This window comes from Lithobates pipiens, unplaced genomic scaffold, assembly GCF_037356315.1.
Source record: "Lithobates pipiens isolate NorthernLeopardFrog02 unplaced genomic scaffold, aLitPip1_a1.2 Scaffold_18, whole genome shotgun sequence".
NCBI lineage: Eukaryota > Metazoa > Chordata > Amphibia > Anura > Ranidae > Lithobates > Lithobates pipiens.
In genome coordinates, this window is record NW_027507758.1 from 465,501,148 (window position 1) to 465,519,989 (window position 18,842).

The window sequence follows — 18,842 nt, forward strand, 5'->3', positions numbered from 1 at the left end:
GTGATTTAAAAAGGGGTTTAGCCATAGATCTCCTTTAAATAATACGGTAAAGATCCTGTTCTTATGAAAATTCTGTGTCAGCATGCTAGGAAGAAGATCAGGCCAGCTTATTTTATTTCCACACTAATTTTAAACAGAGCAGGTCCAGACAGCGCCCCTACAAGCACAGAGCACTAAGCCTTTACAGAAGAGTTGCACGTTTGTCTGCCTCTACGTGTGCTAATAAAGATGTTCAGGAAGGCGACCCGAGACAGACAGCTGCATGGCGGTGCGTTGCAGACCTGGAGCTGGTGAGGGGGCGTAGCTTGAAACATCAGCCTAGTACACGGTGTAAACGTACAGACGCTGGCTGGCTTCCGAGGGCACGAGACCCCGCCTCCCAGCCAATCAGAGTTCCAGAAGGCACGAGCCCCAATAGCTCACGCTCCAGCTGTGCTTTACGTCTCCATGCTGCTGTGACAGGCTGAAGAGTGCGGGAAGGGAGGGGGTGGAAGGAAGCCAGTAAGTCTCGCGAGAACCTACCCCCCCTCCACTATCGCGCTCCTCCCACCGGCCGCTCGAGCAGAGTGAGAGGGGATGCTGCTGCTGCTTGTCCGCCATAGCGGAGGGCTTTAGTCAGCGCCGAGGAAGAGGAGCCCTCAGCGTGTAGAGGACTAGGCACACCGGCGGCGGAGGGACCGGCTGGAAGCAGGACGTCCCGGGAGGAAGGTCCTTCACTGACAGGCCGGGCCCGGGGCCTCCTCACACCGACACACGCCGGGGGGAGACAAGGAGGGGCCCCGGGGCCGAGGCAGGGCGACCGCCGCCAACATGTCGAACCTCAGCAAAGGAACCGGCAGTAGGAAGGACACGAAGATGAGGATCCGGGCCTTCCCGGTAAGTCAGGAGGGGGCGGGGAAAGGGGATCACCTGGAGGCAGAGGAGGAGGAAGGGGGCTCTCTGTGTGTAAACACAATGACAGCATGGAGAGGAGGGGGCCACCAATACACACCATACTCTCTCTTCTTCCCTACTCCTGTCATCTGTCCTCACACTGGAGGCTGTATGTAGGGACATCTCACTATACATCCCAAAACAACCGAAGGAGCCTGTCTATAGATCCTGTCTATAGGGTCACCTCACTAAACATCCCAAAACAACCGAAGGAGCCTGTCTATAGATCCTGTCTATAGGGTCACCTCACTAAACATACCAAAACAACCAAAGGAGCCTGTCTATAGATTCTGTCTATAGGGTCATCTTACTATACATCCCAAAACAACCGAAGGAGCCTGTCTATAGATCCTGTCTATAGGGTCACCTCACTAAACATACCAAAACAACCAAAGGAGCCTGTCTATAGATCCTGTCTATAGGGTCACCTCACTAAACATACCAAAACAACCAAAGGAGCCTGTCTATAGATCCTGTCTATAGGGTCACCTCACTAAACATACCAAAACAACCAAAGGAGCCTGTCTATAGATCCTGTCTATAGGGTCACCTCACTAAACATACCAAAACAACCAAAGGAGCCTGTCTATAGATCCTGTCTATAGGGTCACCTCACTAAACATACCAAAACAACCGAAGGAGCCTGTCTATAGATCCTGTCTATAGGGTCACCTCACTAAACATCCCATACACTCCTAAAGGAGGCTGTATATAGATCCTGTCTGTAGGGTCATCTCACAATACATCCCAAAACAACCGGAGTCTGTCTATAGATCCTGTCATACACGCCACACCTGAAGGAGGCTGTATATAGATCCTGTCTGGGGTCATCTTACTATACATCCCATGCACACCTGAAGGAGCCTGTCTATAGATCTTGTCTATAGGGTCATCTCACTATACATCCCATACACACCTGAAGGAGGCTGTATATAGATCCTGTCTGTGGGGTCGCCTCACTATACATCCCATACACACCTGAAGGAGGCTGTATATATAGATCCTGTCTATAGGGTCATCACACTATACATCAAATACACTCCTAAAGGAGGCTGTAAATAGATATTGTATATGGGGTCATCTCCCTATACATCCTATACACTCCTAAAGGAGGTTGTATATGGGGTCATCTCACTATACATCCCATACATGCCTAAAGGAGGCTGTATATAGAACCTGTCCATAGGGTCCTCTCGCTATACATCCCATATACACACTGCAAACACAAAGGCGGTCTTTGAGTATTTCAGGTTCTTGTATAGCGCTGTCATTTTACACAGTGTGTGTATGTATATGTATGTATGTGTGTATATATATATATATATATATATATATATATATATATTTTTTTTTTTTTTTTCACATCTGCCCCTGCCCCCATGCAGCTTACAATCTAAGGTCCCTAACTCGCGTTCATACATATACCTAGGCCAATTTAGACAGGATCCAGGTAATCTACCAGCATGTCTTTGGAGTGTGGGAGGAAACCAGAGCGCCTGGAGGAAACCTGCACAGGGAGGACATACAAACTCCAGGCAGGTGGTGCCGTGGTCGGGATTTAAACTGACAACCCTAGTGCTGCCAGGAGGCAGTGCTAACAACTTTATTTAGATTCGACTACAGTGTGTGTGTGTATGTGGGGGGGGGGGCTAGACCTTCTGTTATGTGGTTATTTTTTTTTTTTTTTGTCACAATGGTGGAGACTTACCAAACCTGGAGCACTGAAAGTCTGGTGGAGCTGTGCATAGTAACCAATCGGATTTTAACTTCGGTTTGTCTAATCTATGACAATACCTGGAACTTGATTGGCTGCCATGCAGAGCTGCACCAGATTTTGAACTCTCCAGTTTTAGTAAATTAACCTCTTTGTCCCCTTAGGGTAGACTCTCTATGTCCTGGTGATTTTTGTCAGAGAATGTAAGTGAGGAGATATCCAACACTTTATAACAAGAGATGAGGGGAATATTCTAATGGGGTCACTTAAAGAGGGTAATTTCTTTCATTTTTTTTTTTTTTGATATTTCCTCTAACTTCCTGTTGTGTTTTTGGGACAGGAAGTCTCCACAGCGAGACACAGCAAAACGAAACTAGAAAGGGTTTTAATCTTTCCTACTGTGTCCAAAATGTAATAAAGGCTTAAAGAGGAGTTCTACCAGATCGAATCAGATGTCAGAAGGTGTCAGCGAACACATGTCCCTTGACATCTGCCACTCAATAGAGTGCAATGGATGGTCCAATTGGGTCCACCTGAAAACCTGACAGGTGGACTAGATCGGTCCATCAGTGTCAAAGGGGCTTAAAGCGGAGTTCCACCTGGAAAAAAATAATAATTCAGCAGCTACGAATACTGCAGCTTCTGACTTTTTTTAAAATGGGGACATTTGCCTGTCCAGGGCGCCCGCAGTCGACCCATTCCTTGGCTTTGGGTGGAGGTGCTGGCATCTTCAGTAATGGTATTAGTAAGTGAAGCCTTGCGGTTCCACTGCCTGGTTCCCTGCTGCACATGCGTGAGTCATGCTGCACGTTCTGAGTGATTCCTGCTGTCTTCTGGGACCTGTGTGTCTCCCAGAAGACATCGGAAGAGATGGAGGAGGGCGTGTAGATGGCGTAGCTTGCCTGAAGTTGGAGCAAATACCTGTTTTAGACCCCTCCCCCTGAAAGGTGCCAAATGTGACAACGGAGGGGGCGGGGGGGGGGGAAATCTGATCAGCATAAGTTCCATTTCTGGCTGGAACTCAGCTTTAAGTGTCACCTCTGCTATCTGCCTGAGTCACTTCTGACAGGAGGGACCTCCAGGAGACTGACAGCCTCAGCTGTGTGGAGGGGATGTGTCTTTTCCCTCCAATCGGCTCTCCTCACTGAGTTCTCCAGAGTGTCATTTTCAGTTCTCTGCCCTCTTTATGTTGATGCATCAGACAAGCTTTATAAATTCTGCACGTTGGATGTAGAGAAGAGAGGGCTGCATATAAACAGGGACAACCTATGTAGAATTTGTTTCATCTCTGTATAACGCCTGAAGCCAGTCACTTCACTGGATATATGTAAGGATTTACAACCATTTTAATGTCCAAGACCAAAGTATTTGTTTTTCTTCATTGGGGTAAAGAAGGGTTAGACCCTCTATCAGTTACGTCTGTGTCTTTTTAGCAGAAAGTCACCCTCTGTACTGGTGGCCATTGTCTTCAAAAAAGGAAATGCAAAAATATTGAAGCTATCACCAGAACAATAAAATCTAAGAGAGGCCCATGTTACCATATGTACGCCTTGTATAAAGGGACCATTTATTTTATTTTTTTGCAAGATTTCCTCTAATGTCCTTTTGTGTTTTTGGGACAGGAAGCCACACCAATAGAACACAGCTCAAAATAAACTAGAAAGAATTTGCTGTTTCCAAAACCTAAATTTGAAAGTGTATCTAAATCCAATCGATAAAAGGTTAGATCCTCTATCAGGTTTTTATTTCATACTGTGGGAGAGATTCACACTGCTGTTTGTACTGGTGACCGTTGTTACAGGAAGTAAAAGTGGGGTGCCATCCAGTGTGTGTTGTCATCAGAAGGGTGAAGTCTTCCTATGGTTAAACTTGTCTAAGATAGGAATTCCTCTAATTTTGGGAGGTTCCCCGCTTACTTTGTGCAAAAAAAAAAAAAAAAGAATAACCAGGCAGGGGTTGTAAACTTCCTCTACTGTCAAAGCTGAATGTTTATCCAAGACCAAAATTTGTTTTCCTTAACCACTTAAGGTCCGCCCTATAGCAGTTTTTTATTCTATGGGGTGGTACCTCTGTACCGGATAATGTATACATTGTATATAGATGTGATCCGACATTTCCAGATCATGCCTGCTGTGATTACCCACAGCGGGAGCCTATCGGTTCAATGTCCACCAGCACCTGCAGAGAGACAGAATAGCAGTCTGCGTGTATGTAAACAAGGCAAGTAGCCGTTCTGACAGAAGGGAAGACATGGATCTTGTGTCTCTGCAAAGCAGGGACTGGGATCCATGTCTTCCCCTAGTAAAAGCACCTCCCACAGTGTAGTAAAGCACTGGTTAGGCACCCAGTTAACCCTTTGATTGCCACTGAGGTTAACCCTTTCCCAGCCAGTGTCAGTTCAGTGACAGTGCATATTTTTAGCAATCATTGTATTAGTGTCACTGGTCCCCAAAAAGTGTCAGTGTACAAATGTCGCAGTCCTACTATAGGCCGATAATCGCCGCCATTACTAGTGAAAAATAAAATAAAAATATCCCATAGTTTGATGCTATAACTTTTGCGCAAACCAATCGATATATGCTTATTGGGATTTTTGTTATTAAAAATATCTAGCAGAATACACATTGACCTGTATATATGTGTGTGTATGTGTATATCATTTTATGGGTTTTATAGCAGAAAATAAAAAAATGTGTAACTTTTTTTATTTTTGTGTTTTAGCACCAAAAATAAACAGAGGTGCCAAAATAAAGCTCTGGGGGGGGAGAGGACATATGTTATTTGGATACATGGTCACATGACCGCACAATTGTCAGTTAAAGTATTGCAGTGCCGTATCACAAAAAATGACCTGGTAATGAAGGGGATAACTCTTTCAGCGGTCAAGTGGTTAATAAGGGTTAAGAGGACTAGACCCTCTGTCTGTGTCCCTTTTTTTTTTTTTAAGGGAGAATCGCCCTATCCTGATTATACTGGTGGCCAATGCCAATAAAAAAGAGACAGGGAACATCCAAAATGTCAAGTGTTGTTCCTAGAACAGGAAACGAGAGAGTCCAGCCAGGAGATGGTTCTTACAAGCACCAAATACTGAAGGTGTTCAATAAAACAGTAACTGGTTCTTGAAGTATCTCTAGAGCCAAACCTTTCTTTACTTCGGGTAGAAGGGATTATTATTTAAAAAACAAAAAAAAAAAACCCTGAGTTTTTGCTGTTTTGAGGAGATTCTGCTTTTCTTCCCAATATCAGGACAACAGAAAGTGTGTGTGTGTGTGTGTGTGTGTGTGTGTGTGTAAAGAGAATATCTCCAGAGGAAAGGATAGTCTCGGAACAAATATCACTTTTGGAAGCCTTCCCCTCTACTCTCTGGGCAAGGTAACACAATATTTTGAATTTCCCCCACTTTTCTGTGACAGTGGCCTCCAGGACAGAGTGTGCACCTCTCCAGCTGGCATACAAACGGCAATGAAAACCCTTCCCTACTGCAATATTAAGAAAGAGAAAAAAAAGTGGCTTTAGATACAACAAGATATTTTTTTGGACAAAGTAGGGAAGGATTAAAATCCTTGCCAGTTTATTTCCCTGGACTTCCTCTCTGTACCAGAGACACCACAGGAAGTGAGAAGAAATCTTTCAAAGTAGGGGAAATTCCCCTGTTACAGTTGTTTTCAAACAAGTGTCTCCAACTGAAAATTGCCCTTCTTATTCTGGGGAATCACTCTGAACTGTTTGATTTCCCCTCACTTTCAGGCTTGGTTCACACCGGAACTGGCTGCATATCACACAGGAATGCTGTGCGTCCCTGTTCTGTTTCAGGGGCGAAGCAGGGCGGACTCTTTTGCCTGAATTCCGCCCTGAAACAGAGCGAAAGATGCACAGTGAAGTGTGTTGCACGGCCACCCTGGATATATGTGAATTGACTCCATAGAGAGCCGGTCACATTCTCCTGCTATGTAAATGGGATACGGGGAAATCGGCATCCAAATTGCATAGATGTGAATCCACCCTCAAGGTGAGAGGAATAACCCTTTTAAAGTGGTTGTAAACACTTTACAACCACTTTTTGTTACAGGCAAGACTTATTATAGGCTTACTTGTAACTACCGTGGGTATCTCCTAAACCTACATAGTTTAGGAGATATCCCCTGTATCAGCATGTGCCGAAATCATCGTCACTGACGCAATAGCGCGTTCTTATTACCGGCGGGTCCAGAGCGCATGCACGGGAGTGACATCAAGGCTTCGGCCAATCGCAGCGCCAGATCCTGCGATACCCAGAAGTAACTCTTGTTTTTCCTTTTTTGTCTTGCAGGTTTTATTTTATTTATTTTTTGTTTTTAGTGGGTTTACAACCACTTTAACCACTTAAGCCCCGGACCAATTTGCAGCCAAAAGAACCAGGCCCCTTTTTGCGTTTCGGCACTGCGTAGTTTTTTTTTTCCCCACAAATAGAGCTTTCTTTTGGTGGTATTTGATCACCTCTGTGGTTTTTTATTTTTTGCGCTATAAACAAAAATAGAGTGAAATTTTGGAAAACAATTCAATATTTTTTACTTTTTACTATAATATCTCCAAAAAATATATAAAAAAACATTATTTTTTCCCTCAGTTTAGGCCGATACGTATTCTTCTACATATTTTTGGTAAAAAAATAAAAATTGCAATTAGCGATTGATTTGCGCAAAAGTTATAGCGTTTACAAAAGAGGGGATAGTTTTATAGCATTTTTATAAATATATATTTTTTTAACTAGTAATGGCGGTGAGATATATATATATATATATATATATATATATATATATATATATATATATATATATATATATAGTAGGTGTTCGGAATCTTCTCTTGTGATCAGTCAAAACTCCAGATGTATTGAGACGCAAACAATTTATTTCTGATGTGGCCCACAAAAGGGAGACATGCTTACAGTACAAAAGCTGCAGTAAGTCTCACAAAAGAATAATGTCTCCCTCCTCCTCATACCCTACAAGAATACCACCTCTATGCTTCTATTGGCTGAGGAAACATAAATAACGTTGTTATGGTACGCAATGGTACTTTATTTTGATATTCATGTTTCCTGTACATTCTTAGACTATCATATTTAGTTAAACCTAATCATTCTACAACTTACTATGGAGTTAGTTAAGACAAAACAATACAAGTTAATACAATAATGTGCTCAGAAGTAAATTTTTTTTTTTTTTTTTTTTATCAGTCTCAGGAATATTGTTTTTCTAATAGTCACACAATAAACATTTAAAACTTTTTTAACAGTAGGTGGGCGTGGCCTGGCATGATGTGATGTCACTGAATGTCTTTCCCTATAACGGGGAACAGACGATCGGTGACAACCACAGTAGGAAGCACAGGGAGAGGTTTGTTTACGCTTACCTCTCCTCGTTCTTCAGCTCTGTGACCCGGTGGGACACCAGCGGCGATCGGGTCCGGGGCCACGGTCACGGAGCTCAGGATCGGGTCTCGTAATCAGGATCGGCGCACTTAAAAAGCCACGTACAGGCACGTGATTGTGCCCAGCCGTGCCATTCTGCTGACGTATATGTGCAGGAGGCAGTCCTTAAGCGGTTAAAAGAGCTTCCCCAATCAAGGTATCCTTATTGAAAGATTTCCTTTTTTTTTTTTTTTTTTTGTTTTGGGAACAGCCCTAGCATTTTAGATTTCCCCACATTTTCGTTTTCTTTGACTATGGTCATCAATACAAACAGCGGAGTCAATCTCCACTAATGGGACACAGATTAAAACAAAACCTGACATTCTAATTCTTCCATACTTCTTTTTTTGTTTGCTTTAGGCACATTAGGATTTCTATACGTTTTTGGACACATTTAGGGAAGGGTTTAAACCCCTTCTTGTTATACCTGAATGTTTTGTACCCTTCTATAAAAGCTTATGATAAAACAAAAAATGGAAGATATCAGTTTGACTACTTTGAAGTGGAAGAATGCCAAACAACGTTTCTTGGTTAATGTTGGAGTTTGGGTAAAACTTAGCCAGGTTTTTGTTGCTGTAGAAGTCCAATCTATCCAACACAACCCATCTGACATACAGTAAAGTTGGCCATATGTGGCTCTTATTGTGTCTGAAATGTAAGCCATGGATGGCCCTGTTGACACCCCCTGGCTCAAAAAAGTCGATCAAAAAATGGACACAGGTTGTAATATGGCCAAACATCAATGACTTCTTATTGGATGCAGTCACTGTTGGGATTTAATAGCTGGCAGTGGAGGTTTCTCCATCCATGATTTTTAGCATCTATAGACTTTTTTTATTTTTTGGTCTTGTTCAGCCTGTTCAGAAATCTAAAAATCTATTGCTAGTTCTAGCTAATTGAATTTTTACTAATCTATCCTCCAAATATGATTTTAAATATATTGTACAGCAAGCATTCGTGTGAAAATTGGGGAAATCCCTTTCAGTTGAACTAAAATGACTATTTACTAAAGATACCTTACTTAAAGAGTTGAACAGTCCTTTCAGGACCAGAGGCAGTCCACCGACTCTGTACAGCTTGTCTATTGTTCACCGATCTGTATGATAAATATTTATACGTTTTCTCAATAAAAATGGTTTGTAAAACAAAAAATATTTAACGTTTTCTTGTGAATGATTTTGGGCGCCTTGTGTTTTCAAAACCGTCAAATCATTCTGAAATCACATACTGTATTGATGGATTTTGCTTGAAATGGCATATGGCAGCCTAAAAGGACACTTGTACTGGTACAAATATGTAGGCTGTCATTGCTGACCTCTCCTGGAAATGCTAGTTTTTTGGCTGTTGTGCTGCTCATATACTGATTGATTCAGTGACCCAGAACAAGTATGCAGATGAGAAGTTATGAACACATTGGCCACGTGCTTGTTTTAGTTTAGTAGTTCAAAAAGTATTCATGCTGGATACAATAAGGCCGTGTTCACACAATGGCATGCTATACTGTACACCAATGCAGGGCAGTGTTTACCCACACAGGAATGCGCATGTGTACATACATCCCTATGCAGGCAGTCCCAATGATGTCAATTGTGATTCAGAAGCTGCCTGGACACAGCCGCCGTGTCCCAATATAACCTCTTTGTGGATGCTTGTCCCCGAATGTAGACAAGGTGATTTTGTGGATGCTCAGCTGCATGCACCCACCCACAAGGATGTCATATTGGGACATAACGGCTGTTTCCAGGCAACTTCTGAGTCAATTCACATCGATAGGGATGCCTCAAGCACTCTGTGCAGGTAAACAAGGTTGTATGATATACTACGCCCTCTGTGAATGAAGCCTAAGGTGGCTACTACTTTTGCTCAATCGGAGAGATTCCCTTTAGCAACTCTATTGACTGTATAAATTCTGAATACTTTAGGCAACCTGCTAAACAATCCTTTATTTTTTTTTATTTTTTACTTTAAATAAAAAAAATCTGTTTAATATAGAAGTCAGACAGGTCCATAAAGATTGAAACCTTGTGATATTTTAGCTTGTACAGCTAGTAAAGTTTAAGATGTTGAATACGTAACCCTCCCACTGCCTGTGCTACTAAATTCTGCTGTCTAAGGTCACCCTTGATTGAAGCTTTGCTTGTGTGCTTGTACTTTTCCACTTTCTTGTTTCTGCTTTTGCTTTCAGCACAAAGGTCCAGTTATGGAATAACTCAATTTGTTGATATATGCAGCGGTGGTTGCATTGTCTGAAGACCCCACAACCTGTTCTTTCTTTGAAGGCAATCAAAGCTTTCCCGATGGCTAGAAGTTCTCTGAAGTTGGCTGGTTTGAGGATCCCATGTTTTTTACCACCCAAATGCCAGGGATATGCAATTAGCGGACCTCCCAGCTGTTGCAGGACTATAAGTCCCATGAGGCATAACAAGATTCTGACAGCCACACCCATGACACTCAGACAGAGGCATGATGGGACTTTATCGTTTTGCAACAGCTGGAGGTCCGCCAATGGCCTACAGCAGGGATATGCAATCTACAGGTGCGTCTCCAAAAAGATCATTTTAATTCAGTATTTCAGTTCAAAAAGTGGAACTCGTATATTCTATAGATTCATTACATACGCTGATATATTTCAAGCATTCCTTTTCTTTTAATTTTGATTATGGTGTATTGCTAGTGAGATCGCAGAATTTTGTATCTCAGAAAATTTGGAATATTACATAAGACCAATACTCTGTGTGTAAATGAATCTATATTAGTTTCAATATTTTGAATTGAATCACTAAAATTTTAACTTTTTGATCTTTTTCTATTTATTTTTATTTTTTTGAGATTCACCTGTATTTGGGCTCTGGTGTCTATAGTTATTTTGTATGGGGGATTCTGAGCCCAGATGACCGTTTTTGTGAGAAAATGCCCCCCCATCCCAGGAGGGACTGAGAAATCTCTACTAGAACTGTTGATTCAAGACAACCTTGCCACCGGTCCCAATTCCGCAGTAAATGTTGCAGCTCTGTGGAATGGAGTTGAGCCCAAACCACCTCTGCCATGGCCATCATCGTGAGTCATGGAGACTTGTGGACATATGTGGTTGTTCTCTGATCACTCTTACTGAGGAAACTCTGAGGGTGATTTACTAAAACTGGAGCGTGCAAAATCTGGTGCAGCTCTGCATAGAAAGCAATCTGCTTCTAGGTTTTATTGGCAATACTTAATTGAACAAGCTAAAGTTAGAAGCTGGCTACCATGCACAGCGGCACCAGATTCTGAGTGCTCCAGTTTTAGTAAATCTACCCCTAATTGTTCTTTTGCTTTTCCTCTGCAAGAATTTTTTTGCTTTAGTTTGTCTATTCTGTTTTCTATTCATTGGTCTGATGCTGCACCTGTCCCCCAGCGCCTCTTTACTGAGAACCGGGCAACTTAACCCTGCCGATGGCTCGTTTCTCAGATCCCAGAGCGGAGAGCTGGTGTCTGTCAATCAGTAGCTCTCCTCTTTGCCCCTCCACACTCATTGGAGCACTGAGCTGTGGGGAGCGGCCATCTCGGGCTCTCAGCAGCTCGCTGAGAGGCTGAGGTGAGCATCAGTCCATACACCTGGCGGATCCAGACTTTGTTGTGATGACGTGCTGCCTGAACTGATTCCAGTGACATTGGCGGAGAGCGGACTTCAGACTGCTCTCTGCTGAAAACGGTTCACAGGAGTGCAAAATGAATTGCACTCCTGTGACCCATAGGAGAAAACCAGCCAAACAAGCTCAGGCTGGATGTCTCCTTTTTGAAGGTGTGTGTGGGGGGGGGGCTTTTTATTTTTATTTTTTATATACACCTTTTTTAAAGCAGACGTCCGCCAGCAGCTGCATATACTGCAGCTGCTGACTTTTAATAATCAGGCTCTTGCCTGTCCTGGAGTCCAGCGATGTTGGGTGCTGCCTTCTCCATTGCGAGTAAGGGAAAATGACCACATAGCCTTCACGCCAGGAACCCTACTGCGCTCCGCTCCTCTCTTCTGTTGGCCCGGCAGCCAGGGAAGGAGGAGGGAGCTCAAGCGGTGACACAAATATATCTGTGCCTGAGTCTCCCGGAAGTGGGCACAGGATACCTGTGAAAGACGGGTATCCTCTACCACGCCCCGAAAGGTGCCAAATGTGGCATCAGAGGGGGGTAGAGTACAATGAGCGGAAGTTCCACTTTTGGGTAGAACTCTGCTTTAATGTGGAAAATGCAGTGAATGTAAACACCATTCCTGAAATCTGACCTGGGCACATGTATCTGTAGTGTTTAATTATCTCTCTCCAAAGCACTAAGTCATGTGTCTTTCTGCTGCTTCATTCTTCTGTTATCAGCATGATGGCTTCTGACATGCTCTCCGACACAAGATAAAAGCAGCTTAAAATCTGTGTTGGGAAGGGTGCTATAAATTAGCAGAGAGCTGGTCTATTCACAGCACAGCTCTGCAAGTTTCCTTGTTCCTCTGCCTATGTGGGGGGGGGGGTGGTTTACCTTTCCTCTAGTCACCTGTCGCACAGTGTATGACCAGGCTTCCTTCCCACTGCTGAAACAGGAGGAAACATTTGTAAGGCGTACACTTTCTAAAGAGTATAGAAAGGGAAAGACAGCAGATATACATGTAAAACTTATGTTTTGGAGGATTTATTTCATCTCCTGTGTGTCTTCTGGGGCTGTCCACATCACTGGTTATAGGACAGGGTTTTCATCCATTTTAATCCTTTAAAACCACAAAATCTCAAACTTTCAGCTACTTCTAGCCCCCCATATACGTACCTCTCCCTCTCCCTCTCCCTCTCCCTCTCCCTCCCCACAGAAGAGGAGGGGGGGACCCCAGCAAAGGTTTTTTTTTTTTAGGGGCTGCTCTGTATCTGGTATTTAAAAAAGAAAACAAAAACTTTTACAATCATTTTGTGACACCTAAGATTTTTGTGTCCTAGTAGAAAAACCTATGTTAGATGTGTCAACTTAAAAAAATAAAAATGAGTAGTTTCCCTTTTTTAGCCTGGATTCAGACAGGCTTTGTGGTTGGGTGTTTTTTTGTTCTAAAAAAAAATAAAAAAAGTGACTGAACTTCAAACCCTATTCAGCTGGTTGCTAAGGAGGAGGCCAGGAAGCTGGGCGCAGTGTCCTTAACAACCGATGAGTCAGCGTGGGGTCCCCCCAGATCCATACAAGGCCCTTCGGTTCTAGTATGAATTTGGAGGGGACACCCCTATGCTAAAAAAAGGCATGGGGCCCTCTCCCAAAATCCATACCAGACCCTTATCCGAGCATGCAGCCTGGCGGGTCAGGAAAGGAGAGGACAAGCGGGCACCCCCCCCCCCCCCCCCCCTTGAACCATACCATGCAGAAATGCCCTCAAGAGAGTGGATGCTTTGTGTTGGGGGGGGGGGGGGGCTCTGCACTCCCCACCCCAAATCGCCTTGCTCCATGTTGATGGGGACAAAGGGCCTCTTCCCAACAACCCTGGCTGGTTGTTGTCAGGGTCTGTGGGCCCCACCTATGTGGGTATCTGATACATACTACCCCTACCCATTCACCAAAAAGGCAGGGGGGGGGGGAAGCAGGTTTTTGACAACTGCTTTTATTAATAGCGATGTCTTCTCCTGCTGCCGGTTACCCACTAAACAAAAATTAAAAAGCCGCTGTTATTCTGTTGCTGTCTTCCTCGGTTGTGTTGTCGTCCACTGTCTGTCTGGCATCTGTTATATAGCCATGTTGTGTGGCTATCCGATGACATCACCTGGAGAGCCTGCCCTTGTGACATCACAGTGGGTGGGCTCTCCAGGTGAAGTTATCTGATGGCTACGGGAAGAGACGACAGCAGAGAGGTCGGCACCAGGAGAAGACAGAGCTATTAATAAAGGAATTGTCAAAAACCTGCTCTTGGGGTGTTTATACATTTTTTTTTTTATATCTTCCTTTTATTACATTTCATTGCCTTTTTGGTGAATGGGTAGGGGGTAGTATGTACCTGATACCCATTTGCACAGTGGGGGGGGGCTGGGATCTTGCCCCCTCCCGCAGACCCCGGCAACCACCGGCCAGGTTTATTGGGAACAGGCCCTTGTCCCCATCAACACCCCAATGCACCACCCCCGTGTTGAGGGCATGCAACCTAGTATGGTTCGGTTTGTCCCCTCCCTTTTCTGACCTGCCAGGCTGCATGCTTGTATAAGGGTATGGTATGAATCTTGGTGGGGGTCCTCATGCCGTTTTTTTTTTTTTTTTTTTAATATATATTTTTTTAATTTGGGGGGGAATGGGAGGTCCCCACTGAATCCATACTAGACCCGAAGGGCCTGGTATGGACCGGGGAGTCCATGCCGTTTATTTTGCAGTTTGTGTTATTTTCTTTTGTTTTTTGACAGCTGATGACTCCATCACTTGTTAGGGACACGTCGGCTGGCTTCTGGGTCCCCCCTCCTTGACAATCGGCTATATACAGTGTGTTTAATGGGGGGGGGGGTGGGGGTTTAACCACTTCAGCCCCGAACCTCTTTTTTACACTTGTTTACAAGTTAAAATCCATTTTTTTTTTTATAGAAAATGTTATATATATATATATACGCGCAGTAGTTGCAATATTTTTTTGCCACACCGTATTTGCGCAGCGGTCTTACAAGCGCACTTTTTTTTGAGGAGGGGGGGTGTAACTCACTCTTGTGAATTTAAAAAATAAAACCAAGTTAGCCCGATCTTTTTTTTTTTCTCTTCTATATTTTGAAAGATAATGTTACGCCGAGTAAATTGATACCCAACATGTCATGCTTCAAAATTGCACCTCGTAGAATGGTGACAAACATTTACCCTTAAAAATCGCAGCTATACCTTAATTTTTTATTTTGACACTTTTTTTTTAAAGGGGGGGGGGGAACCTTTGGGTTAATTTTATCTCTATTACAAGGGATGTAAACATCCCTTGTAATAGAAAAGAAGCATGACAGTGGTCAAAAGTACCTCAGATCTCATATTTGCACTAAAGATGCAATAAAAAAAATTAGTCACTTGAGAAAAAAAATAAAAAATTCTCCTGTTGGAGCTTCCGCCCTCCCATGCCATGGTGCCGTGCAGGCACCATCTTCCCCTTAGTTGGCAGCCAGGCATCCACGGGAGATGACACGATCGTCTCCTTCGCTACCGGCATGTCCGGTAAGTGGCGGAGACGACCAGAGCGCAGTAGAAGGGGCGTGGACACCTCTCTTGCTGCCGATAAGTGATCTTGTGGCAAATCTGCCATGGAAACCACTTTTGTCTTAAAGAGAAATGCACGGCATTCCTGAAAATACCGGGGTTATGGCAGCTACGTATGGGCACATTGTTTTGCGTAAAGTGGTTAAAAACAGATGTCAGCGGATCGTCCGTTTTTCGTCCATTCTGTGTTATTTATTTTATTTTTATACGGAAGAAAAAATAGGGTTTGCTTATGTCATAAAAAAAACTGAGCTTAGCAGAGACGTATGTCAGCGGATGATCTTCCGCTAAGGTCTGCTATCCCATAGAGATACCTGTATGTCCGTGTTTTTTTTTTTTTTTTTTTTTTTTTTTTTTTTTTTTTTTTTGCCAGTCGATGGATGAAACAGACCTACGGAACGCCTGTGTGAAAGGGGCCTTAAATGGTTAGAGGTCATGTTTATGTATCAAAAACAAGCTCTAAAAATGACTGACATTTACAACGTTTGCAATTGCCTTGATTACAGTATGAATCCTGTCCTGTTTGAATTTCAGCTTGAACTTTGACATATCTGACACCAAAGTGACCCAGCCATTTTGTACCTGATAAGTTAAAGTGTTTGTAAAGGCTAAAGGTTTTTATCTTCGTGAGTTCTAGGCATTAAAGTGACACTAAGGCCCGGTTCACACCGCTGCGGGGGGAGATCCGGATGTGATTCGCACAGCAAATCACATCCGATCTCCGTAGCGATGCGATTTCAGCCATACAGATAGTATGGCTGAATTCGCAGCGCTCCTGCAGCAAACTCGCACGGGACCCTTTTTTGGGATTCAACAGAATCGGATCGCATGGGGGTTCACACCATGCGATCCGATTCCTGTGCAAGTCGGCAGATCGCACTGCGATATGCCGACGGATCTGGGGGTGTCATTAACATAACATTGACACTCCCAGCCGTCCGCATAGGGCAGTGTGAACTGCCGGCGGGAGGTGTGCGATGCGGGAAAACGCCGCGGATTCGCGGCGTTCCCGCATCGCAGCGGTGTGAACCCGGCCTAAAGGTTTTTTTTTTTTTTTGTAAAAATAACATATCATCATACTTGCCTCCACTGTGCAGCTCGTTGTCTTCTGGGGTCCCTCAGTGGCTCTTGCGGGGGGTGGGGGGGTTACCTTGCGGGCGCACTCCTGCATTCGGCATCCATAGAGGCTGAATGTATGACTTGGGCCCGGCGCCTGTCATTGGATTTGATTGTCAGCAGTGGGAGCCAATTGCTGTGTTGCTAGCAATCTATCCAATCAAGAGCCAAGAACCCCAGGCAGAGAGAGCATGTCCCCGTGGGACAATTTTGAGGGTTTAGCTAAGTAAAAAAGGGGGGGGCGGGGGCGGTCACTGACAGGTGTTTTTTCATCTTAATGCATAGGATGCATTAAGATGAAAAAACGCAAGCCTTTACAACCCCTTTTTAAGGTAGGCTTTCTGTGTGCAGCAGCCACCCTAATACTTATCTGAGCCCATCTTGATCCATCGATGTTGCCAGGACTCTCCCTTCTGATTGGCTGAGACAGCAGCGACATGCCATTGGCTCCTACTGCTGTCAATCAGTCAGTAAGCCAGAGAGGGGGGGACGGGGGCTCCATGTCTGGACACACAGAACTACAGCTGTACTCGGGTTCCCCCAGTAGCTGTGGAGGCCCTCGAAGGGGGGGGGGGGTCAGGTGTGTTGGAGGGACCCGAAAAGAGGAGGATATGGGCTGCTCTATGCAAAACCACTGCATAGAGCAGTTAAGTCTATCATGTTTGTTTTTAACACAAAAAAGAACTCTTTAATATCACTTTAACTTTACTCGGTGAAACAAACTGAAATGCCGGTGATTTTTAAGTGTTATACTTTTATGCCTGCTTCATTTTATTTTATTTTGCAATGGGGTTTAAAGCATAAGCATTAAGACAAAGTGCACTTTTCCGATTTTTTTTTTTTTTTTTTTTTTTTTTTATTTATTTTTTTTATTTTTTTTTTTTTTATTTCTCTCCCCCCCCCCCCCCCCCCTCTCCATAGATGAATCTTTACCTGGATCTGACAGACACGACCTACTAGTTTTTGTTTACATCCAGCACAGCAAGTATAGCGGTCTTTGACCCCTAGACTTCTGTGGTCTTGATAATTGAAGCTTTTGTAGATTTATAATGCAAAAAAAAAAAAAGTGTTACCTCCTATGGGAGTATTCAGTTTAACCATTTCTTTGCTTAGTTTTTTGTGTAATTCGTTTGGGGTTATGAATTTCTTGCACATGTGCAGCAAATTTGTCAGTGATCTTTATTTTCTCTCAGGAAATCTACTGTATGAGGCAATTCCAATTCTGTTACCAGATTAGATGTAGTGTTAGCAGTGTTCATCTAGATGCAGCACCTTCCATGACCCTCCATGTAGAATTCCTTAGAGCGTAACAGCTGCAGTCCTGGACCATTCTCAAATGCTGAAGGGTAGAAATGGTTGCAGTTAAAATGGAGGCATAATCAAAACGTGTTTATACAGACTTTGACTAGAAAAGGCCTTGGTACAAATACTTAAAATGTTTGCCTATTGAGTAATGATAAACGAACATTATTGCTCTAAAGCCATCTGTTTATAACACTTGTGTAGGTTTGATCCTCGATTGTTGAAGTGTCTCCTAAAGAAGTTTGGTACAGTGAATGACTGAACAGTTTCTAGAATGGCAATACACCACATTATAAGGGGAATGACAATCCATTCATATGGTTGCAATGCATTCTTTATATACCACTGTTACCATTGGGTCAGTATTGTAGTGATAAGCAAATGCATTTTTTAAAATTTTGCCATTCCTAAACACTGCATGGGGTGTATAGCAAGTCTTTTGTGTGATAAAGAACTGGGGCTGCCTGAAATGGCTTTTTGCTGAAATATTGTTAAGACATTTGCCAGAATTCACGTGTATCTTTTGTGGCTTCATGCACACTTGGCTTTTATCCCAACTTAGGAAGTCTGGATTCGCCAGGTGCCTAGACTGATGGCAGTCTCAGCCTCTTAGTGAGCCGCTCCCCACCCCTCCACCGCTCCAGTGAGTGTGGAGGAGCAGAGCAGGAGAGCTGCTGATTGACAGTCAGCAGCTTTCCTCTCTGGTGGCTGAGAGAACCAAGCGATCGGCGGGCTCGGTTCTCAGTGCATAGACACCGGTGGACAGATGCAGCATCAGACCGATGCTGCATCCACCTAGGTATGATTGGTAAGTATAATCTCTATGGAGCAGCAAGCGTCAATGGAAATGTGTCCATTGACTACTGCCAACATCTGCTAAAATTGGACAGATATGGATCCATTCCCCATCTGTCTGGTGGATCGGATTGGATGGCAGTCGATTTGTAAATGGACAGGCAGTCAGTTTACACCCATAGAGGAGAGTGGGCTTTGTCTTTGGCAAACAAAAAATGCAACCATCACGTTTAAGGATTGGTAAGTTGCAATATAATTTTTTTTTTTTTTGGGGGTGGGGGGGTGTTTCTACTGCTTTGAAGGCAATTGGACAATGGCACACTCAATAAT

General features: G+C 43.7%; 1 protein-coding gene across 1 annotated transcript in view; it reads left to right on the forward strand.

The window, feature by feature from the left end:
• Positions 1–518: 518 nt before the first annotated feature.
• The window catches only part of CUL3 (cullin 3), a 150,567-nt gene continuing 132,243 nt past the window's right edge, over positions 519–18,842 (forward strand). The window contains exon 1 of the mRNA XM_077488284.1: positions 519–876. Within this exon, the coding sequence (XP_077344410.1) occupies positions 811–876 (66 nt within the window). The 5' untranslated portion in view covers positions 519–810. The remainder of the gene's footprint in view (positions 877–18,842) is intronic.